This window comes from Polyodon spathula, chromosome 37, assembly GCF_017654505.1.
Source record: "Polyodon spathula isolate WHYD16114869_AA chromosome 37, ASM1765450v1, whole genome shotgun sequence".
NCBI classification, from domain to species: Eukaryota; Metazoa; Chordata; class Actinopteri; order Acipenseriformes; family Polyodontidae; genus Polyodon; species Polyodon spathula.
Genome location: NC_054570.1, coordinates 947,683 through 970,335, shown reverse-complemented (window position 1 = coordinate 970,335; position 22,653 = coordinate 947,683). Strand labels below are relative to the sequence as shown.

Sequence of the window (22,653 nt, the reverse complement as noted above, 5' to 3'; positions counted from 1 at the left end):
GCAGCCCACCCCAGACTCGATAAATAGGGACCATTCCCTCCGGGCTAGTTCAGACCGCTTTCAGGTAAGTACTTTTCAAGTGCTAGGATGAACGATGGCGAGGACGGTTTGTAAATAAATAAATAAATAAATAAATAAATAAATAAATAAATAAAACAAACAAACACACGAGTGCATGCGAAACTCTACAGAGTGGTTCTACAGCGTGAGTTGAAAGCTGCGCTTGTTGAAACAGGTCTGGCAGCGCGCAAGGACAGACTGTACTGCACATTGTAACCGTACCTGTACTGTAAGATCGCTCCACTGCCTTGATCCAATACGCTTTCAATAACAAAATCAGCCTTAAAGAACCCGTTGAAGGTGTCGCGCTAATCTATGTAGATGATATATATTTGTTAATATGCACAATACCCCCCTTCAGTCACTGTGTGCATAATTGCGCAATGTTCAGTTTCGTACCTATTTAAATAATGTTTTTTTGTTTTGGCTTTTTTTTTTTTCAAAATTTATACCAGGGCAGCTTTTCGAACTCCATGTAGTCCACACACCGTTTTAAATGTTCTACCGAAGGAGATATCTAATAGGTTTATATGTTGTTTAGCACACGAATTTGTTAAATTGACTAAGTACATCGATCAAACGGATACACAGGCTGCTGTAGAGTGCTTTGATGTGAACGCGGTGCTTTCAGCTGTGCACTCGCCCATGTAAACACGACACAAGTTCTAAAGCCTGTATATTTTGTTTCTTCCAGCAATGTGGCGAAAACTCTTGCTGGTTTGCGCGTTCTCTGTGCTGAGTGGAGGTGAGTCTTCAGTAGTTTTAAATCGCTGGGCTTTTCAGAACGTGGTGATCTGTTTCCCCTTCCCAGCAGTTTCAGTTGTGGAGACCCAAACTTGAACGCTTGCCCTTGTTTTGTCATTGTGTAAATAGTTCTTGTTTTTATCTGCAGCAACAGGCGGTAATGCACGACTTGCTCGTGATACGTGACTATTTTAGGTAACTCTGTACAGGCATTTTATACACACCCATGTTCCTTGCAACTACTGCATAGGAAAACATTTCAAAGCAGAAAGATATATATATATATATATATATATATATATATATATATATATATATATATATATATATATATATATATAATAAAAACACACAGCGGTGAGCAGTAACTGTAAAAATGAAAAAAGAACGGATTACCTCGTTGGAGTTATGCAGGGTGGTTGTCCAAAGTCAATTCCGTTCGAGTTTTGTAAAAGGCGGCTGGTTCTTGGTCATTCCTTTGTGCGACTGTCTCGGCTTGAACTGACTTCCTGTATTGCTGTTTAATTTGGAAGCCGGGGGAGGAATCTTCTAATATTCAGTTGATGAAATTTGAGCCGCAGTGTGAGGTAGCTCTACACACAATGGGTTGGCTATACTATCTGACATTGTGAAACACTGCTGAGCATTCAAATTCAAGGAACCTCAGGTTTTTATAGGATGAGGTTTGCAGTGAGATCAGGCAAATAGGATAATTAACAAACGATGTAGAACATGTGTAACTTTATATAAAGCTTGTATGTCTGTGAGTGAATGTCTGTAAATCAATATAGTTCTGCAGTACATGTAGCTTCTCAAGGGTTTCTTAACTCTCTCTCTCTCCTCCTCCCAGGTTTCTGCTCAGCAAGTCCTGCTGGCAAAGAGTTTGTCAATGTTTTTCTGCAGAACAATGACCCGAGCTCGGACTCGCGCCTGGAGGTGATGATAACCTCGTACTCTGCCTCTACCTTGGTCAAAGTGCAAGTCTACCAGTCCTCTTTCAGGAAGGAGTTCACTCTCTTCGCTGGCCAGAGGATGTCTGTAGAGTTACCAAGGAAGGTTGAGATGCGGGGTAACACCTATTCCTCAAACGCTTACATCGTGCAAGCTGATAAAGAGGTCTCTGTCTTGGCAGTCAGCTGCAGGTCAAGAGCTTGTGTCACGTCCCTGCTTTACCCAGTTGGGTTCTGGGGCAACCATTACTACGCCATCACCCCTCAAGTGCCCCAGCAACAGACCTACAGGCAGATTGTTATCACCAACCACGAGTATAAGAATGACATTGAAATCTCCCTGACCAGCCAGGTCGCTTTTCAAGGCACCCTCTACTCCAAGGGAGATGTGGTGAAGATTACCCTATCTGAGTTTCAGAGCGTGCAGCTGCAGGGTGGCAACAGCTTATCCGGCACAGAAATCAGGACGCGGAAATCCGTGGGTGTGATGTGCGGATTCACCTGCTCCCCTCAAAACAAGTCAAAGTGTCACTATGGGTTTCAACAGCTCATCCCTGCCCCCAACTGGGGGCTCAGCTATGTGGTGCCACCCCTGCCTTCCCCTTCAGGTTCAGACTTGGTCTACGTAGTCGCTTTCCAGACCACCAGGATCCACGTCCAGTACAACACAGCCCAGCAACTGAAGGACATGCCAGGTGGCACGGTAGCCCGGTTTCAGGTCGACCCCTCCAGTACCATGTACATCACAGCCTCCAAGGGCATACAGGTGATCTATTTCTGCACAGGAAGTGTTCCTGGGGCTCTGCCTGCCATCGCCCCCTTCATGATGGGCTTAGTAGACACTGACACATACTGCTTCAGTTACGCCTTCAACGCAATGCCGTCCTTTCAGAATAACGCTGTGGTGGTGGCCAAGGGTGCAAATGGGATCCTGATTGTGCTCGATCAGAAACCCTTGTCCCCAGATGTCCGCTGGAGTCCTGTGAAAGAGTCTGGCTACTCCTGGGCAGTGATGAGCATTGCAAACTCTGGGGATCACAGCATCAGGCAACAGGATGGCATTTTTGGGCTGTACATTGTTGGCACTGCCCCAGAAAGTTCCTATGGATACCCGGCAGTGTGCACAGAACAAAGTAAGACTTTCAATTGAATATTTCAGTCAACATGTAAGAACATAGTTTACCAACGAGAGGTGGCCATTCGGCCAATCTTGCTTGTTTGGTTGTTGGTAGCTTATTGATCCCAGAATCTCAAGCAGCTTCTTGAAGGATCCCAGGGTGTCGGCTTCAATAACATTTACTGGGGAGTTGGTTCCAGACCCTCACGATTCTGTGTAAAAAAAGTGCCTCCTTTTCTGTTGTGAATGCCCCTTTGTCTAATCTCCATTTGTGACCCCTAGTCCTTGTTTCTTTTTTCAGGTTGAAAAAGTCCCCTCGGTTGACATTGTTAATACCTTTTAGGATTTTGAATGCTTGAATTAGTTTGCCGCGTAGTCTTCTTTGTTGAAAACTGAATAGATTCAATTTTAGCCTGTCTGTATATGACATGCCTTTTAAACCTGGAATAATTCTGGTCGCTCTTCTTTGCACTCTTTCTAGAGCAGCAATATCCTGTGACTAGCCATGCTGGTCCACACTCAAGGTTCTAACATTTCTCATTTTAATTTTGTCTTTTTGAGTGTTTTAATAGGATCAGTTACAACAGTAAAATGATAGTAAAAAAAAAAAAAAAAAAATACAATAACTTTAAGTCATGCATAGAGGGTCCTAGAAGTCGGGCATTAGTTTTATCTGCATTTCATGTGACGTTTTAAGCAAATGGCTTTTTGATTTGGGTGCAGATGAGGCGTGACATCGTAATTGTTATAATGTAGCGTGAGCGGAGGAAGGCAGCAGCAGGGCTGGCAGGTGATGTATTCACACATGGAGACATAAGCCCTATAACATGAGCTTTGCAAAGGAGCCGGCTCTCTTGTACAGCGGTATCAGCGCTATGCTTTAGTGCGAGAGGCCCCAGGTTCGTGCCCGCTCTCTGCCTGTGTGTGGGTTGCCTCTCCCTGTGTGATGTGCCTGCCTTAACAGTTAACAAAGATCGCTACGATGCGATACCTGATTTATGGGCGCTCTGTGATCTCTTGGATGCATGTACTGGTTGAATACTCTTAAAGCCAGATATTCTACAAAGCTAGTTTTGGAGGGGTTTTTTTTTTTTTTTGGAGCCAGTTGAATTGGCTTGTGACAGTTGATGTGAGTGAATACTCACTCTAACGATCTATATTTGCAGTTGTGGATCCTTGCCAAGTTGTGCGTTGTGGTTACAACAGCAGATGTCAGGTTATAAACAACAGTGCAGTCTGCGTCTCTGACTCAAGAACCTGCTGGGTGTGGGGCGACCTCCACTATCACACCTTCGATATGACAGATTTCAACTACCGAGGCAACTGCACCTACACCCTCGTCCAAACTCCCTGTGGGAGCTCCAATGCCACCCCCTCTTTCACCATCCAGGCAGCCAATGAAAACATAGGAAGTGCTTCGGTGTCCTTCGTCAGAACGGTCTTCATCATGCTTATGGGAGTCAACATCACAATCGTGAAGGAGGAGCAGGCGTTTGTGAGGGTGAGGCGGAGATTAAGAGTTGATCTCGTGGTGTGGGTGCCATTGTTTGCTTCCTAACTAAATAAACAATGCATTATTTTAACATGGATTACTCCTGAACAGGGCATAGTAAACTATATCCCCTAATACACTACTGCAGTAATATCACAGGACCACTTTAGTGTTTATTAAGAAACAAAGCACTGTTAAGGCGGTTGAAGAGTCACGTGGCTTGGGGTATATTTGCATATGTTGATATTTGTATTGAATTCTGGGCAGGGGAGGGAACGACGACCCAAGCATGGTCCCGGCATCTGTTCATTCATTCAGCAGCAGTATTTATGCTCCATAATTAAGTGTAAGTGTTGCCTCCCTGTTCCCCGTGGCTTGTTATAGTAAGCCAAATTATGCGTGGATTGACCTCGTACAAGTTCGTGCTATGATCACTTATAGGGGAAATACAGCAAGAGCTCCAAGTAGCGTGCTTAGTGTGGTGTGATTTCTGAGGGGATCCATTTTGCTTGTAAACAGTGCTAACTAGTGGGAAACTTGACTAATAACACCAGAAACTTTTTAGGTATTTCTAGGTTTTGTGCATGAACAATTTTACTTCAGTTACATTATGCATTTGAATTTGGCATGCAGCCTACGTCATCCCATTATTTCCTGCTTCTCTTGTGTTTATTTTTTTCAGGTAAATGGTGTTAAGCAGTACCTGCCTCTCGCTCTCCAGGACAGTAAAGTAAAGATCTACTATAGCGGGTCTTTCGCTGTTGTGGAAGCAGACTTTGGTCTTGCAGTGAAATACGACTGGAACCACCACTTGGTGATCAATTTGGCCAGCAAATTCTCGGGCCAAGTTTGCGGGCTCTGCGGCAACTACAACGACAACCCCGCTGATGACTTTGTGACCCCGGATGGCAAAGCAGTATCAAACGAAACTGAGCTGGGCAGGAGCTGGAAGGTGAAGAGGGACGACGGTCCCTTTTGTGTTGACGACTGTAATGGCCAATGTCTGCAGTGTAGCGATGATCTGTCCCAGGCATACGGGACTGTGAGATACTGTGGTCTGCTTGTGAAGCAAGATGGACCTTTCAGAGACTGCCATTCCCGGGTCGACCCTGAAGCTTATGTGCTTAACTGTGCCTTCGACCTGTGTATCTACGAAGGAGACCAAACCCTCTTTTGCCGGGCTCTGAAGATGTATGCTGAAACCTGCCAAGAAGCTGGGATCAAAGTGTATGACTGGAGAGGGATTACACAGTGTCGTAAGTGCATAAAATTGATTGTTATCTCTTCTTTTTACTAGGTTTAGATAGTTATGAACACATTCTGATGTGCTTCCTGAGTGCAGGAACATTGCTGATTAGTTTCCCTAGTTAGACCTTGACTAGATGTGGGTTATGAATTTGTTCATATGTTAACATTGCATACTTTTTGCTTTTTTTTCAGTCAGTTCTGCCATTTAAATCAGCTGTAACATTAACCCTAAAGGTCTTTGATCTCCTCTTTAGCCATGAACTGCCTGGACAGCAGTCACTATGAGTCTTGTGGATCTGCCTGCCCAGCAACCTGCAGTGACCCTGAAGCCTCATCCAGGTGCCAGCTGCCTTGTGTGGAGACGTGCCAGTGCAACGCTGGGTATTTGAGGAGCGGCAATCTGTGTGTTCCTGCCCAACGATGCGGCTGCACCTACCAGGGATATTACTACCCGCCCAATGAGAAGTTCTGGGCTGACGAGAGCTGCACACAGCAGTGTTCCTGTGATCTCTACACAAGCCAGGCGACGTGCAAACAAGCTTCATGCAAACACTCTGAGGAGTGCAGGCTTGTCAATGGGGTGCGGGGTTGTTATCCTTCCCTTAAATCCTTTAAAACCTGCTCAGCTGAGGGAGACCCTCACTACACCACCTTCGATGGACGCTGGTATGACTTCCAAGGCACCTGTAGTTACCAGCTGGTGGCGCTGTGCTCCTACAATCCCAGTTTGACTCCATTTGAGGTGCATGTGCAGAACGACAACCGAGGAAGCACAGTGGTGTCTTACTCCAAGATGGTATGGGTGAAGGTGTATGGCATTGCCATTGAGATTGGAAAAGACTACAGTGGCAAGGTTCAGGTGGGTTGGTTTCAACAGTTTGCTTAAACTTGGTGATGAATTTCCTGAATACCAATACCGATGCATGGATATTTTCTTTTGTATAGGTGGATGGCATCTTGACAAACCTACCTTATTCTTTGAGTAATGGCAATGTGAAAATATACAAGATTGGGATGACTGCAGTTGTACGAACCGATTTTGGTCTCGTGTTGACCTTTGACTGGAACAGCCGTGTCACTGTCACTGTGCCTGATGCATACTCTGGCTCCCTCTGTGGCCTTTGTGGGAACTACAATGGTGATCCTGCTGATGATCTGCTTGGGAAGAATGGCCAGCCGGCCCTCAGCCCAGATGCATTTGGAGGGAGTTGGAAGACTGGAGATGTTCCTGGCTGTATTGATGGATGTCAGGGTTCCTGTCAAGTGTGCAGTGATCAAGAGAAATTGACATATGCAGGGAGTGGCTTCTGTGGAAGGATCACAGACCCAAGCGGGCCTTTCAGAGACTGCCTTGGTGTTGTGGATCCTAAGAGGTTCTTTGAGAATTGCGTCTATGATATCTGTATCTACAAAGGTCTCCAGTCTGTCCTGTGTCAGTCTATTGCTAGCTATGTCGCTAAGTGTCAGGAAGTGGGGGCCAACATCTACTCCTGGAGATCAAAGGGCTTCTGTGGTAAGTCTTCCTGAAGCACCGATTTCCAAGGTGTTAGTATTTATGAAGCCTAATTAGCAGTGCCTAGAAAATGATCGTTCTATCACTAGCTAGCGAACCCAGTGTTGAGAATAGATTTTATTTTAGAAGGTATCCTAACTCTGATCAAGCCCACTGCAGTTTCATAGCCAGTATACTTTCACAATGATCCACTTGCCTGAACCTATTAAACTTTTTTTTTTTTTTTTTTTTTTTATCATTTTCTACTTGTCCCCACAGAGATGCCCTGCCCTGCCAACACCACCTATGAGTTGTGCACAACTGCCTTCCCCCGAACCTGTGTTGACTCTCCAGTCCCTCTTGAAGCTCCCTGCATGGAGGACTGCCAGTGTGCATCTGGTTTTGTACTCAGTGGGGCGAGTTGTGTTTTGCCTTCAGAGTGTGGCTGCCGCTACAACAACGTGTACTACCAGGCTTGGGAGAGCTTTTTCCCAGACTCTCTGTGCCAGCAGCAGTGCATGTGTGGGTCAGATGGTAAGGTTGAGTGTCGCCCATACTCCTGCTCCAAAGATGAAGAATGCAGAGTAGAAAATGGAGTGCGCAAGTGCGCCCAGGTGACTGTTTCTGGGAAGTGCTCTGCCTCCGGGGACTCGCACTACCACTCCTTCGACGGGCGTGCCTTCGACTTCCAGGGCACCTGCACCTACACGCTGGCTGTGAGCTGCCCTAAATGGGGAGCCATGAGCAGTGTGGAGCCTTTCTCTGTGCGTGTGCAGAATGAGAAGTGGGGCAGAGGGATGGTGGAGCTGGGGATTTATGGGAGCAACTTTACCTTGACGAAGGGCCTGATTGGAAAAATAAAGGTAAAATGTTATAGGTGGTCTATATTGTCTTTTTACTTGCATTTGCACAGCAGCTAAAATGATGTCGTTGCTGTTTTTCAGGTATTTCCGTTCTATACTATGGTTTATTTAATAGATTTGATGAATGGTACAATAATTATGTAGATAACGAGCCATGGAGGAAATCCTGGTTTTAACTTTTTTGCTTTTTAGGTCAATGGAGTGCTGGAGAATCTGCCTTTTGTTCTTGGTGATGTCAGAGTTTACTGCAAAGGGGTCCATGTGGTGATTAAATCAAACGCGGGTATAAAAGTCACCTATGATCTGCATTACCAAATGTCTCTGACGGTGCCTCAAACATACATGGGCCAGATGTGTGGTCTCTGTGGAAACTACAACGGGAGCCCGGGGGACGATTTCCAGCTTGTGGACGGCAGCCAGACTACAGACGCCCAGGCGCTGGGGTCTTCCTGGAAGGTGTTTGTGCCGGGTGCTGACTGTGAAGATGGCTGTGTGAATGACTGCCCTCGCTGTGATGCGACAAGGATGGCAGTCTACAAATCAAAGATCTACTGTGGGATGATCACTGCTCCAAGTGGCCCCTTCAGTTCCTGCATCTCCAAAGTGAAGCCCCATAGTTTCTTCAATGACTGTGTGTACGACCTGTGTCTGTCTGATGGAGACGTCAAGCAACTGTGTCACAGCTTCCAGGCTTACACAGCTGCCTGCCAGGAGGCAGGGGTGAAAATCCACCCCTGGAGGAACGAGTCTTTCTGTCGTAAGTGTCAGAGCCTCCCTCACTGTTTTTTTTTTTTTTTTTTTTTTTTTTTTTTTTTTTTTAAATGTAAAAAGACCCAAGCGCTGTTAGATAAAATCTCTCCAGAGCAATGGCTAATGCAACACTCCCTGTTGGGCCCTAGCCACATTCCAAGCAACAGCACCCCTCGCTAGGTGAGATGCTGTGGTCCCCACAGTGTTGAAGCTAAATTGTTCGACCTGATCTATTTGTTTAGTTAATGTCTTCAGTGTATCTGATTCGGGCATTATGACATTCAGTTCCTTCATTTTTTTCTTCTCTCCAGCACTGCAGTGCCCCCCTTTCAGCCACTATGATCTTTGTGCAGACTCTTGTTATTCTACCTGTAATGAAGTTTCTCATATCTTGGATTGCTCTGGGAAATGCTCGGAGGGCTGCAAGTGCGACGCGGGCTACGTCTTTGACGGCCATGTCTGTGTTGAAGCAGAGGCGTGCAGCTGCTTCGAGAATGGAAGAAGATACAGGGTACTGCATGAGTGCTGTTGATCTATACGTATCCCCACAGAGTCCAATATGCAGGACTCCCTTGACCTTTAACGATTTGATAAGTTGCACGTTTTGGGTTATTCAGTTAGGCCACATTGACAGTACAGGGATGGAAAGGAGATTCCTTTTGCATAGCGGTTTTACCTTTTCCAGATGTTATGAGCTTTATTTAACCACAGTGTATACTGGTAGGTAACAAGCTCAGTGTCTTAAACATGTTAAAACCAGAATAGATTAAACTGCTCTGCTCTTGTTTCCACCCCTGTAGTGACAGATAAAAGTACTATCGGGGTCCTTCACTAATTCACACCTTTGCAATATTTCATTTTTTTTTCTTTTGGGATGAGCAAGTCGGATACACAGGAGTACTGTACTTATATGCTTGTACGGTCTGGAAGTTTACTCGACTAATTGTTTCCAGTGTCTTTCCTGATAGCGTGGAGAGGTCATGTTGATGGATAACTGCACAAAGAGCTGTACTTGTGCTCCGCCAGAACCAAACTGCAGGGATTTCCGCTGTTCTCCTGACCAGACGTGCGGTGTCCAGAATGGTGTTACGAGTTGTATTGACCCAGGTGAAGGTGTTCCGCGGATTAATGTATCGCAAGGTGACTACAATTCACAGGCTCTGCCGCTGTGTTAATGTGTTGCAGCTTGTCAACCCCATAAGCACTTGCTTTTTTCCTCCAGTTGTACAAACAAGCAATAACCAGTGTTTTTACTGCACTATAAACCTTGCAGTACTGCTTTCACCAGAAACTAAAAAATGTGTTGAACTGTGCAATTTCATAGCCTACCTAAATGAAGGCTTGTCGCCAATAAGTATGAACAGGACACTGAAGATCTTAGATTCTTAATACTAAAATATATTTTCTGTTGCCTTTTAATTTAGGTTTGGTTTTAGATGGATTACAAAAATGCAATTTGTTTCATCTTTCTGCTTGTCATTTTTTTTATTTAACTACAAAGAAAGCTATTAACCTATAGATCTGTGTTCTTGTAGATCTGTGCGAAGGAACTTGTGGCCTGATGGAGACCTGTAGAGTGCAGAATGGAACAGGGGTCTGTGTTCCTCTGTCCACAAAGTGCTGGGCCTGGGGGGACCCCCATTACCGCACCTTTGATGGGTATAACTACGACTTCCAGGGCACCTGCACGTACATTCTTGCCATGAGCAACGGGAGCAGCTATGGGCTGGTTCCCTTCTCCATCAAGGAGAACAAGAAGAGAGGAGACTCAGCGGTGTCCTTTGTGAGGGTGGTGCACGTCTCTGTGCACGGCTTCAGGGTGTGCATTCAGGAGCAGAGCACAGTCCTGGTGAGTTCTACAAGCTTGGCATGCTTGTCTGGAATCTGGCAAAAACACAAACTATCTATCAATCTGCAAAGGTTTTAATTCCCCACCCTTCCCTATATGAAATTCTCCATATCCAAAGAAATTCTGCTCCTGTTGTAGGGTAAACCCCCCCCCCCACCCCATAACTAGTTCAAGCATTAAGTATGCAATTGGCTCAAAGTTGTCCCATGTTTTGCAGGTCAACAATCAAACAGCCAGTTTGCCCTTGACGCTCGCAAATGGAAAGCTTCAGGTGTACCGGAGAGGCGTTGAGGTGATACTGGAAACAGATTTTGGCCTGCAGGTCTCCTATGGTTGGAGTTCCACTCTCATCATCAACCTGCCTGGCAGCTACCAAAATAAAACGGATGGCCTCTGCGGCAACTTCAACGGCGTTCCTGATGACGACCGGACGCTCGGGAACAGAGCCCAGGCAGCCACCGTCGAGGAATGGGCCGCGAGGTGGAAGGTGAATGATGGAGACGAGCTGTGCTGTACCTCCTGCCAAGAGCAATACAAACCCTGCTCGCCAGAGGAGACGTCCCTCTACAAGAGCCAGGTGTACTGTGGGATTCTGAACCAGGAGGGTGGGGAACTGTTCGGCCAGTGTCGTCTTCTAGTCGACCCTGACCCTTTCTTCACGGGCTGCGTCAACGATCTCTGCCAGCATGGCGGCAGCAGGCAGGTTTTCTGCCAGGCTCTGGCAGCGTATGCTGCCCTCTGCAGGCAAGATGGGGCCACTGTCATGGAATGGAGGCACATCTATGGTTGTCGTAAGTATTAGATATATATATTATAAAAATATAATTTTTTAAATCTACATTTTGGTAGATTCTCCATCAGAATTTCATTTGAAACATAGCTTATTTACTTTCAGCTTTGTCACAGTTGGCTGCTTTATAATTACTCTGCTCTGAATGAGCTGCATTGTGTTATCTATTTATTTCCAGTGTGGGTTTGTTCACATCTTCAGCATCCAGGATAATGGTAGAGTTAAGTTACTCAATGTATGTTTTTGTGGGTTTTTTTTGGTTTTCCCTTCTCCCAGCTTTTTTCTGCCCAGACAATAGCCACTATGAATACTGTGGCAGCGCCTGTCCCCCCTCCTGTGGTATTCCCCAGATTATGATGTGCATCACGTTGTGTGTGGAAGGCTGCTTCTGTGATCGGGGCTACATGTGGAGTGCGGAGGGGTGCGTCAAGCCGGAAGATTGTGGCTGCGTCAGCGATGGCCGTTATTACAAGCCAGGGGAGAGCTTCTGGACCTCCAGCCGTTGTCCACAGAGTTGCACCTGTGACCCCGGGACGAAAACTATCCAGTGCAAAAATGCGCAATGTGCTTCAGACCAGAGATGCATGCTCCTTGAAGGAGTCTTGGACTGCCACCCGGTCAGCAGCTTCAAGTGCACCGCCCTGGGCAGGTCTCATTACAGCACTTTCGACAGCTTCCTCTACGACTTCCAGGGCTCTTGCTCCTACCAGCTTGTTGCAGTTTGCTCGCAGACACAAGCGCTGGAACCTTTTGAAATCCAGGTGTTTGACGGCAACTGTGGGAACAGGTTCTTCTACAGCAAAGACCTTAGCATTAAAGTCTATGGGACTGTTCTCGCCATCAAGAAAGCTTTTCCTTACAGAGTTCAGGTAAGGTGTTTTTTTTGCAATTGGAGTTCTAGTTGCTGTATCCTCTTTGAGGATAAATCTACTGTGTGGGGTTCAAGTATGCCTAACCTTGCATTACTTTGGTTTTCCAGGTAAATGGCTTGCATGCAGCTCTGCCCTACTATTTCAACACTGACCAAATAATCATCTATCAAAGTGGTTGGTCTGTGGTGGTGGTGACAGACTTTGGGTTAAAGGTAGCGTTTGACTGGAACAGTGCCATCACTGTCTCACTGCCCAGCACTTACCATGGTGCAGTCTGTGGCCTCTGTGGCAATGCCAACAACGACACCAGTGACGACCTTCTGACCCGCTATGGAGAGCTGGCGCCAAACCCGCAGGAGTTTGGGGCAAGCTGGCAGAACGAAACGACATCAGTCTGTGAATCAATCTGCAGCCCTGGCCCCAAAGACTGCACCACAGAGCAGGAGCAACAGTTCAAGATGGATCAGTATTGCGGCATCTTGCTCAATGCAATCGGCCCCTTCGCTCATTGCCACGATGTGGTTGACCCAGAGCCCTACCTGCGTAACTGTGTCTCGGACTCCTGTGCTTATGGAGGCCACTTCTCTGCCATCTGCAATTCCCTCGCTGCCTACACTGCTGCCTGCCAAGCATCTGGTGCAACTGTGTACCAGTGGAGGAGTGATACCTTCTGTGGTGAGTGTGGTTCTAAAGCATGTTCCATCGAACGCATTGCGTGAAGTAAAGATGCATTCTAACAATTCATAGCTTGATTTTTGATGCAGTACAGCATGTGTGCTTACAGGGATCTCCTCTCTCTTCCCAAGATGCTGTTTGCCCCATGAACAGCCATTACAATCTGTGTGGCACTGGCTGTCCTGCCACCTGTTCTGGCCTCTCCACCCCTGTTGGATGCAATGAAGGATGTAAAGAAGGCTGCCAGTGTGATAGCGGATTTGTCCTCGGTGGAGACGAGTGCGTCCCTCACTCAGATTGCGGGTGCATGTATAAAGACCAATACTACAGCAAAGGTGTCTTCTACCCAGACGAGCAGTGCGGACTGCAGTGCTTTTGTGAAGATGGTTCTGTCCAGTGTAACCAGTTCAGCTGCGGCCCCCAGGAACTGTGTGGCGTGAAGGCCGGTGTCCGGGAGTGCCTCCCCATCGATCACGGCAAATGCTTGGCAGTTGGAGACGCAGGTTTTGTCACCTTCGATGGATACCAGTTCAGCCACCGTGGAGCCTGTACCTACATACTGACTAAATCCCAGGGGCAGGGTTTCGTGAACTTCACAGTGCTTTTGCAGACCAAGACAAACAGCAGCAAGGTTGCCCTGACAAGGATGGTGGTCTTGCTTGTGCATGGGTTCAACATCACAGTTGAGCAGGCTGTGCAGTGGAACGTGAAGGTGAGTCTTAAACTGCTACTGTTTCACTGTGCCTGTTGGCAATCAGTAATACAGAGTGGGACCTGCTTGTTCGTTATGCTTTGATTTTAAAAATGCTGTTTGCAGTGTGCAGATTCAAACCACCTTTTAAGTTGCTTGTTTTCTTCCAATTTGTTGTTCCTGCTCTTGTTGGGTTTAGAAGGCTCTTAAACCTTGCTTTATTCTTTCCCTGCTTTGTAAAGTGAAGTGAACAGCAGATGGCAGTGCAGCACCTGGAATTGTATGGTTTATTTTTTGTTTTACCACCATGTGGCAATAGTTTTGATGACTACTTCCTGATGGAGTGTAATAGATTTTTTTTGTTAAAAAGGAACATTGTTACTACAATATAACCCAAAGTTTTTTTTTTTTTTTTTAACCCTTTTAGATTTACAATTGAGTGTGTTTAGGTTCTAGTGGACTTAAGAAAATCTAACTGGGTTTGAAACAAATTGAAAGTTATTGACTTTCTAATTTTTTTTCCACTGCATAGCTTTTACTACAGTTTTAGATATTTACAAATGTTCTGACTTGTTGGAGAAACAATATCAGGTTCTCAGTGTCAGTTTTTGACCCTTCCTCTTCCACTTCAGTCCATCAGACAATTTCTGCAGAGCTGGACAACCACTTGCAACTGAAAGAAAATGAGCCTCTAGCCTTGCAGAGTTGTATGAACATCTCTTCCAACTGGTGCAGCCATTTCCAGACAATACAAATAAGTGAAAGCATTTCATTTTCATGCATATAAAGCTACATAGGTGCCTCTGGTAATGCTTTTAGATTTGATTGGACCTTAAATTGGGGTTTGAAATTTGTTTTTCTAGGTCAATGGAGAAGACTTCACTCTTCCCCTGAAGCTAAGCAGAGGTCTGATCTGGGCCTACCAGGAAGGAGGAAGCATCGTGCTCTGGACAGACTTTGGACTTCAGCTCGTTTCCAGTTCCTCTCATTACATTCAACTCTCCGTTCCTGGGAACTACCGAGATCGCGTGTCTGGCCTCTGCGGGAACTTTAATGGCAGAGTCGTGGACGACTTGTTGCTTCCCAGTGGCGCCCTGGCCACAAACCTCCCAGGCTTTGCAGCTGGCTGGACAGTGGCTAACGTTGGAGAGCTTTGCGAGGACGGCTGTGGCCTGAAATGTCCCTTCTGTGATCCAGCCCGAAAAACCCTGTACAGCAGCAGCTGTGGACTGATCATCTTGGCTAGCGGACCCTTCAGCACCTGCCAGTCTCTAGTGGACCCCAGACCGTATTTCCAGCTCTGTGTCAAAGCACAGTGTGACACAGCTGGCAGCCCTGGGGCACTTTGCCAATCTGTGGAAGCCTATGCGACTGCCTGTCAGGTGGAGGGTGGAAACATTAAACCATGGCGACGTGGTGATTTTTGCAGTAAGTATTTGCAGAAAAGGAGGCTTAAGGGTCAGCAGAACTCAGCCTGATTGGCTTGTTTCGAGTTCAAGGGCTACCCTTTGGGCTTTATTTAATGTTTATTATAAAAGTTACATATTGAAACGAATGCAAATGACTCTGTTTAATATTTAAAAATAAGTCTTGTATGCCCGTCGCTGAGCTGGGCAGACAGTAACGGAACTGATCTGTGCAATTTTAACTTTACTCTCCTGGATTGTATTTTGTAGTGCTTCCTTGCAAGCAGAACAGCCATTTCGATGTGTGCGCGGACAGCTGCGCAAACACTTGTGCCGGGATCACCAGCCCGTTTGCCTGCGAGGGGAAGTGCTTGGAAGGGTGTCGGTGTGACGATGGCTACGTCTTCGATGGTGACAGATGTGTGCCTGCGAGTAGCTGTGGCTGTGTGTACGATGGCAGATACATTAAGGTAATGGACATCTGGAGCCCTTCCTGCATTCACTAGTCTTCATTTTCTACAGTGTGGTCATGCTCAACAGAAGGTATTTGTTTAAAGGCTGAGTTGCTGTTTTGAATGAACTTTAAAAAGGCTTGCAAATGAAGGTGACTGCTATTCTACAGGTCTAATCCTAGAGCAGGCATTGCAGGTTGCATTCAGTCAAGGATGAGACGGGAATAACCTGTATACTGAGGTTTAGCCAGTTTTTATAGAATTGCTTTCTGCAGTATAACCCTATTGATTTTTATCACGCATCTTCTCTGCTTTGTCTCCTTGATTTTTGTCTTCCAGTTTACTGAGAAGCTGTACAGTAGGGACTGCAGAGAGAGTTGCTGGTGCCACCCGGCAGGAGGTCTGGTCTGTGAGAGCGTGGCTTGTGGGGCGGAGGAATCCTGCCTGCTCAGAAGCGGAGTGCGAGGATGCTTTGGGAAGGAAAGCGTGTGCCAGCTGATCCAGGGCTCGCGGCTGCTCTCCTTTGATGGGATGTCCGGGGTGCTCGGAACTGGATCGCCGTATGAGCTTGTCTACCTTTGTGACCAGGTTTCTGAGAAGTGGATCAGGATCGTCGTCTACAGTGGGCTGTGCAACGGCATCCGAACGACAAGCTCCTCAACGCTGCACATCTTCTTGGGCCAGACAATGATTACTGTTCAAAAAGAAAAGGTTTGGGTAAGGCCTTAATAGTGGAAAAAGGTGGGGGAGCAGGGGGAAGTTTGGGTAAGAGTTAGGAAGCAAAAAGTAAATGTTTGGATAAAGGCAATGTTGATGGAGGAGGAGTGGTACCCATTGCCTGTCTGTATGGGAGACTTTGTCACTTTGTTGCAGGTCAATGGGCGCCCCGTTACCCTTCCAGTGGATGTTGCCATTGGGATTTCAGCCAGCCCTGACCCTAGTGATGGCGTGGTGGTAAGACAGGGTTCGGAGGTGGAGATCGGGTTCAGCTCCACTGGGGATGTGACTGTGAAAATAATGTCGTCTTGGTACTCCGGCAAACTCTGTGGTGCTTGCGGCAACCTGAACGGGGATGCTTCGGATGAAGTGATGAATTCCAATGAGCCACTCCACTCCTCCTGGATCGCAAGAGATTTCTCTCTCTGGTGAGTGGTGGAGATTTCCGGCACACCCGAACTACTCAACTGAGGTGAAGCCCGCCAGGGTTAGTGGTTCATTCAGCAAAATGTTCCCTGTTTTAATATATACAACACTAGTACCTACTTTATATGTAGGGTGCCAATAATATGGCATTAAGTTGGACAAGCCATTCGATCAATACTTAAATATTTAATTTATTAAAATGACACACTTGGAACTACGCACGCCTTAACTACACTTTCTGGAAACTATTGAATAGATTGTGATCGTAAATCACCAGCAGGATACATGTTACAGTAGGTTTATTTAGATCTGCAGCTGCTTGTGTAGTGTGTTTTAGTGAAGAGTTTCAAAAAGATACAAGTCTCATTCCCACTGGAACTTGTTAGCAACTTCCATCCTAATTGTGCGAGATCTACACTCAGCAACATGTCAATCGCAAAGCATTTAAACTACAACACTTTCTATAGAAAGTTTAAGTACGTTAATATTGGGGGTTTGTCTTTTTTTGTTGGCTGTAATGATTTTGCTTGGTGGCTACCTCCTCCTTGTTAAAGCTATGTGATTTTATTTTTTGCAGTCGCCCCTGAGATATTGGAAGATTGACAAATCCAGAGCACTTTTGCTTAAAACAAGTACCGGTCTTGTCATTTTGGTGTCTGTAAACTCATTTAAAAAGCTGTGACTCGCTACAATAAAAGAGAGAAAGAAACCCTTGGGTTCGTGTTAATTTTTTTGTGTGTTTATAACTGTGCCAGATTTAAATTGAGAGAATGCATTATCAATTATTGAAAGTTTTTTTTTTTTTTCATATAATGGAGCAGTAGAAGGAAGGTAGTTCCAAGATTAATCTTAACCTCGCCCATTGGGAATAACCCAACCAGATTGAGTTAACAGGTATGTCGGACACAATGCTCAGCCCAAGGTAAATGCATGTAGATATGAGTCCATGTTAATTTATTGACTTGCTCTTTCATTGCTACCTGGCTTACTGATAACCTGGCTCTAATGTGTGCTGAATTGTTTGATCAACAGCTTAGTTTCCCGTTTCCAACTCCCAATGACTCACAGATATCTGTACACCCTGTTGATTTAGGTAGGTGCTTTATGTATAGCTTTATACTAGAAATTCATCTTAAACCATAGATGAAGCAGATGATGTGTACAGAGGAGGAGGGTTGGTGAATGATTCATCTGGTAAACGATTCATCTTTTGTGTGTTGAATTCAGGGTTGACTTGCGGTTTTAGAGTTTGCACAAACCAATAAACTTCCATTCCAGAAACATTCCACTGCCTCAACAATTGATGCTCTGTCTGAAACATTTACTGTCCATGCCATAGTCTATCCAGTTGGCATTTTAATTTGTGCATCTGTGTCTCTTGAACTGACCATGGTGTAGTTGATCTGAATGAACAAGTCTTACTCATTCAGAATAAGTAAATGAATTGGTAGCACAGCTTCATCTTCTGCTATCCCTTAAACCAGGGGTGTCCAATCATAATCCCGGAGAGCAATTCCACTCAATGTTTAACGGATAAAATAAGTTCCCAGACTACTTCAGGGTTTGGATGAAGGGTTAATTGGTTCAATTAAATATGGAGAAAGATTGGAACAAACTCCAGGAGTGGAAGGGCCCGCTTTGGACATACTTGTCTCTTTTTAAACCCTTTATTTTTTATTAATTTCAGTTTTGCTGATAAGGACCAAACTCTTTTGATCGGTTTTGGTACTCTTTGTTCTATGATTTTTCCCAAGTTCCATTTGAGATGGGAAATCCTACAAAAAACTTTTTTTCTGCCATAGACCATTTTGCTGTGCGTACGGTCAATAAGCACCTTATGTTAGTCAAAGATTTATTTGAAAACCAAATTTCATAATGGCCAGAACGCAAACACCAAGCATAGGTTTACTACTTTATTTGGACTTCAGTAACATATTTGTTTGTGCCAGTACACTTGATTTACAAATTCTGACACTGTGGCATATGTTACAAGAAGTACATTTTATAATTTCATGCCAACTTTCATTACAGAAAAGCAAATGGAGAATGCCATCCTCTCTCTCATGGTCCACTAATCTGTGGTATTGGTTTGGTGTGGGTATCAAAGCTTATACTTCAAATGTTTTTGCAGAATTCATTGTACTCCTGGTTGCCCTTGTCTTGATTCTTACCTCCCAGTGAGGTAATGCCCACTAATGCTTAATAATGAAACACAATGGTGGCAATTTACTTTTTCTAAGGACAAAAAAATGCTGTAACACAATGTCTGTCCTTACTCCTGGCCAGTTTTCTTTGCTGTGCCTATTCTCCTCTTTCATGCAATTCAGAATTGTTCCGAACACTACCCGTGGTAAGGTTGAACAGAGGATTATGTGATTTGCATGCCTCGCTGGCTCCAGTGTATTCCTCATTACACCCAAAGTATAAACGTGATCTTCTCATATTGGCGTCATGCCTTTCATTGTCTTATTTAGAAATATGAGTTAAGTTACCAAGGCTGTGTATTTATTTATTTTTTGGCAATATTTCTTCAGCTTAAGAATGAAACTTTCGCCTCTGTCCATCCCAAACAATTTCTAACAAGTTCCTCGGGTGCCTTACTGAACCCTGAAGTTCAATTAGAAACCAAGCTGGAACAAGTTCCTGGATGTGAGAGGATTGGCGGAGCCAGCAGTGAGTGCCTCTACTCAAGCCTCCAGCATTCAAGTACACTTTTACCTGAAGCAGCCAATATGAGGTCCTGAAACATTTTGTCTATCTTCTGTCTGTCAAATAAAACCATATTTGGACGCATCTGGTTCACAAAACGTGACAAGTAAAGCAAGCTTTATTAAATGTACATTTTGATTTTAAAAATGAGTGAAGCATGTTCGGGTTAACTGCGCACCCCTGCCCTGAGCTGTACTTGTTTGGCATAGCAGTGTGCCACCCTCATATCTGTTTAATATCGGCCACATAAAGTGAAACACCCTTCGCCTGCAACACACCCATAAGCAATTTTTGATCTATCATTCATCGGTTCTTTGTTTTCTTTCTTGGTGTCTGGTATTTTTCCTCCCTCCCACGCAATATGTTGTATGTACAGTATTGTGCTTTTTATGAATTGTAAAATGATCCATTTCTTCATTTTTTTTTTTTTAACCATTTTCTTTACCTAAACTGAGTACGGCATGCAGTGTAACCTTCACTTCAGAATAAGGTAGCTACCTGTGCATCTTCCGCTTAAATTAAAGGACTGTTTGCTATCCAAAATTTTATAAAGACAATATAATGTCACTCTCTATTCTCTTTCAATGAATACCTTTTTCGTTCTTTGTTTAGTATTTTATTATTCAATGTGAAAGACTCAGATATTTTAAAGGTAACACCATGGGTGAGAATCTGCTCCTGCTTCCTGGGACGGAATCGCTTCAAACGCCCTCCAATGTTCTTGCTTCACGTGGACCATAGGATCTACAGAAATGGTAGCGGGATGCAGCAGATCCAGAAACAAGTAAATAACCAGAAAGGTCTGCAATGCAATAAAGCTGCACTCCTTGAAGGGGCCATGGCTTCTCAGATGAGCTGTGTAGATATGGGCAGAGTGCATTGCTATTAAAATACACATAGCACAATACACCAAAGCATGCCTACACAGTGCCTCCCAACCCCAGTCCTGGGGACCCCCCTGTGTGTCTACTGGTTTTCATTAAACTGGGCGCTCAATTACTGAAACAGACCCTTAATTTAACCAATCGTTAGCTTAATTAGATCTTTTTAATTGTTTTCAGCTCTTATCAGTTGCATATTTCATGTTATAACTTGAACTATGCATGCACTTAAGAGCTGAAAAAAATTAAAAAGGTCTAATTAAGCAAATTATTCATTTAATTAAGGGACTAGTAACTCAATTGAAATGCAAACCAGCAGAGAGAGGGGCTCCCCAGGGCTGGTTTGGGAACCACTGCGCTATTACAATGCAAAGAGAAGTACTACCACAAAATGAAAAACTGGGGTGGAAATCAGACTCCCGTTCCATAGCAATATGATCCATTCCTGCTTTTGCTATAGGTTTAATGAGACGCACCTGAGCTTGTAGTAAAACCTGGAAGGGGTGAAACCGCAGGCAACATTCCCACCTTGTAGGCCCTTGACTGTTCCTCCAGTGTTAGAGGTCCTGTGCCAGCCTTCCTGACGCATTAGTTAGCGTAATGCAGAATTCCATTATCAACACTCAGATAAGCTTCTATACTCTCATCGTTCCTTTCCAGCACTGAGGGCATCACCTTTCACAGAGCAAGGTCAGCCATTCACACCTGTTTAAAGATAACTGATCTGGACCACTGAAGTTTACCCATGGTGCGCTTCTTATCTGACCTTTCTCACAGTGTTCTGGGATTATTTGGTTACACCTGATGCTTAAAAAATATTAAACAAATAGAGGGTCCTCCAGTGCAGGTTGAGTCACACAGTCAGGGACTGCAGAATTATGTCTTGGCTGGGCAAGGTCAGCACGGATTCCAGAGTGTGCATCTCATTGCCTCTGGCGCCTCCCCTGGTTACGGAGGCTTAGTTGAGTCTCGCTACTTTATCAGAAAGCAGACCTTGTTGACCGTTCAGTTTTTACACTGCAATAGCATTCAGGCCAGCAGCCCTTACAAAGACGAGGCCTCAAAAATGAAATTTATATGCCATAAAACCACAATGAAGATTGCCTTTGATATGGACTCAATCCTGCTTAATTGTCCTAATGTGTAATTTTGTATTATCTTGATCCCACCTTCCCTGCTTTATCTTTTGATTTACTGTTTAACGATCAGATCAAAAGCTTTCACAGTATATACATTTGACTATAGCAATATTTAAAACAAACACACTGTCTCCAGCTTATATTCAAATTTTTGGTTTATAGTTTTATTTTTTATTCCTCATCTATGCAAAATCCTGTCAGGTGACCAATTCAATAGATCTGAAGGGTTAAGATGCACACGCTTTCCATATGGCCCTGATTGTGTGTGTGTGTGTGTCTAGCTGTTTGTTTACATTCAATACACCCACTGCAAATATCCGGGTAGGTGGTTTAATTTTTGTGTACCAACTTCAAGATGGGGGTATTTAAGGAGGAGAACGAAAGCTGCCACCAAGCCAGGGGTCCTGCGCAGGTAAGTATGTTTCTTGCTAAGTGTGTATGGGGTGTAACATATACAGCATGTGACATCTCTGCCCTCGCGCTTCTTGAGGGGTGAATACCATTTATTAGATTGCTTATTAATGGGTACCACTGTAAAACATTGTTTATACCATTTATTTATTTTTATTAACAAAAACAGATGTATCTTATATAGAACATGTTTCCTTAAACCACCAGTGAAATGTTCAAAATATTCCAATATCTTGAAACATATATGTTAAATATATTTTAATCCATAATATTTGTATCAAACTATGCAGAAAGGGTATATTTGCCAATGTGTATATACGATCACTTTGTGCTTTTAGATCACTTACCCCTGGCATTGAATCTGTATTATGCTGCCGTACCAAATAACAAATAACTGTATGCTAATTGTATGCATTTATTTAATGATAACACTGGAAATGAGCTTTATATTTTTTTTGGAGACCCTACAGCATATCCAAACCAGAAATGTAAACCCTCAAAATACTCTTATAATGAACAACCTGGGGACTTTGCTTGCAATCCAACTCAACTTAAATTATGATGAAATAACAGAAACCCTTGGTGCATTTTTAGCTGTACATTTCTTACCCATTGCTTTCCATCGTGTGATTTCCACACCCTGCAGTGGTGCCGTTATAAGCTGGCTGGTTTACGATGCAAATACAGACTGTGTGTGTGAGTGTTAATGCATATCGTGAAGTACACATGCAATGAACTGCATTTCTGAACGCTCTTATCTGTTCTGTTTCAATTGTAGCCATGGGAACTTTACGTTTACTGCCTTATTTTGCTGCCATCCTACTCTGTGGTAAGAACTATATTCCATACTTTTATACGTTTAAATATTTTATAAAATTTTTATAGCTGAATCTCTCTCTGATTTACAGTGCATTCCTCT

The 22,653-nt window shown here is 44.4% G+C and overlaps 1 protein-coding gene across 1 annotated transcript; it reads left to right on the top strand.

Moving 5' to 3' along the window:
• Positions 1-1,503: 1,503 nt before the first annotated feature.
• Positions 1,504-17,293, top strand: LOC121304195 (IgGFc-binding protein-like). Its single transcript, XM_041235165.1, has 19 exons — positions 1,504-2,887; positions 4,038-4,372; positions 5,046-5,619; positions 5,866-6,470; positions 6,557-7,124; positions 7,383-7,966; positions 8,159-8,723; positions 9,028-9,227; positions 9,685-9,856; positions 10,252-10,565; positions 10,783-11,356; positions 11,632-12,224; positions 12,335-12,902; positions 13,034-13,614; positions 14,457-15,021; positions 15,270-15,469; positions 15,791-16,168; positions 16,325-16,596; positions 17,172-17,293. Exons 1-19 carry the CDS (start codon positions 1,576-1,578, stop codon positions 17,179-17,181), a joined length of 8,970 nt encoding a protein of 2,989 aa, XP_041091099.1. The 5' UTR covers positions 1,504-1,575; the 3' UTR covers positions 17,182-17,293.
• Positions 17,294-22,653: the final 5,360 nt, after the last annotated feature.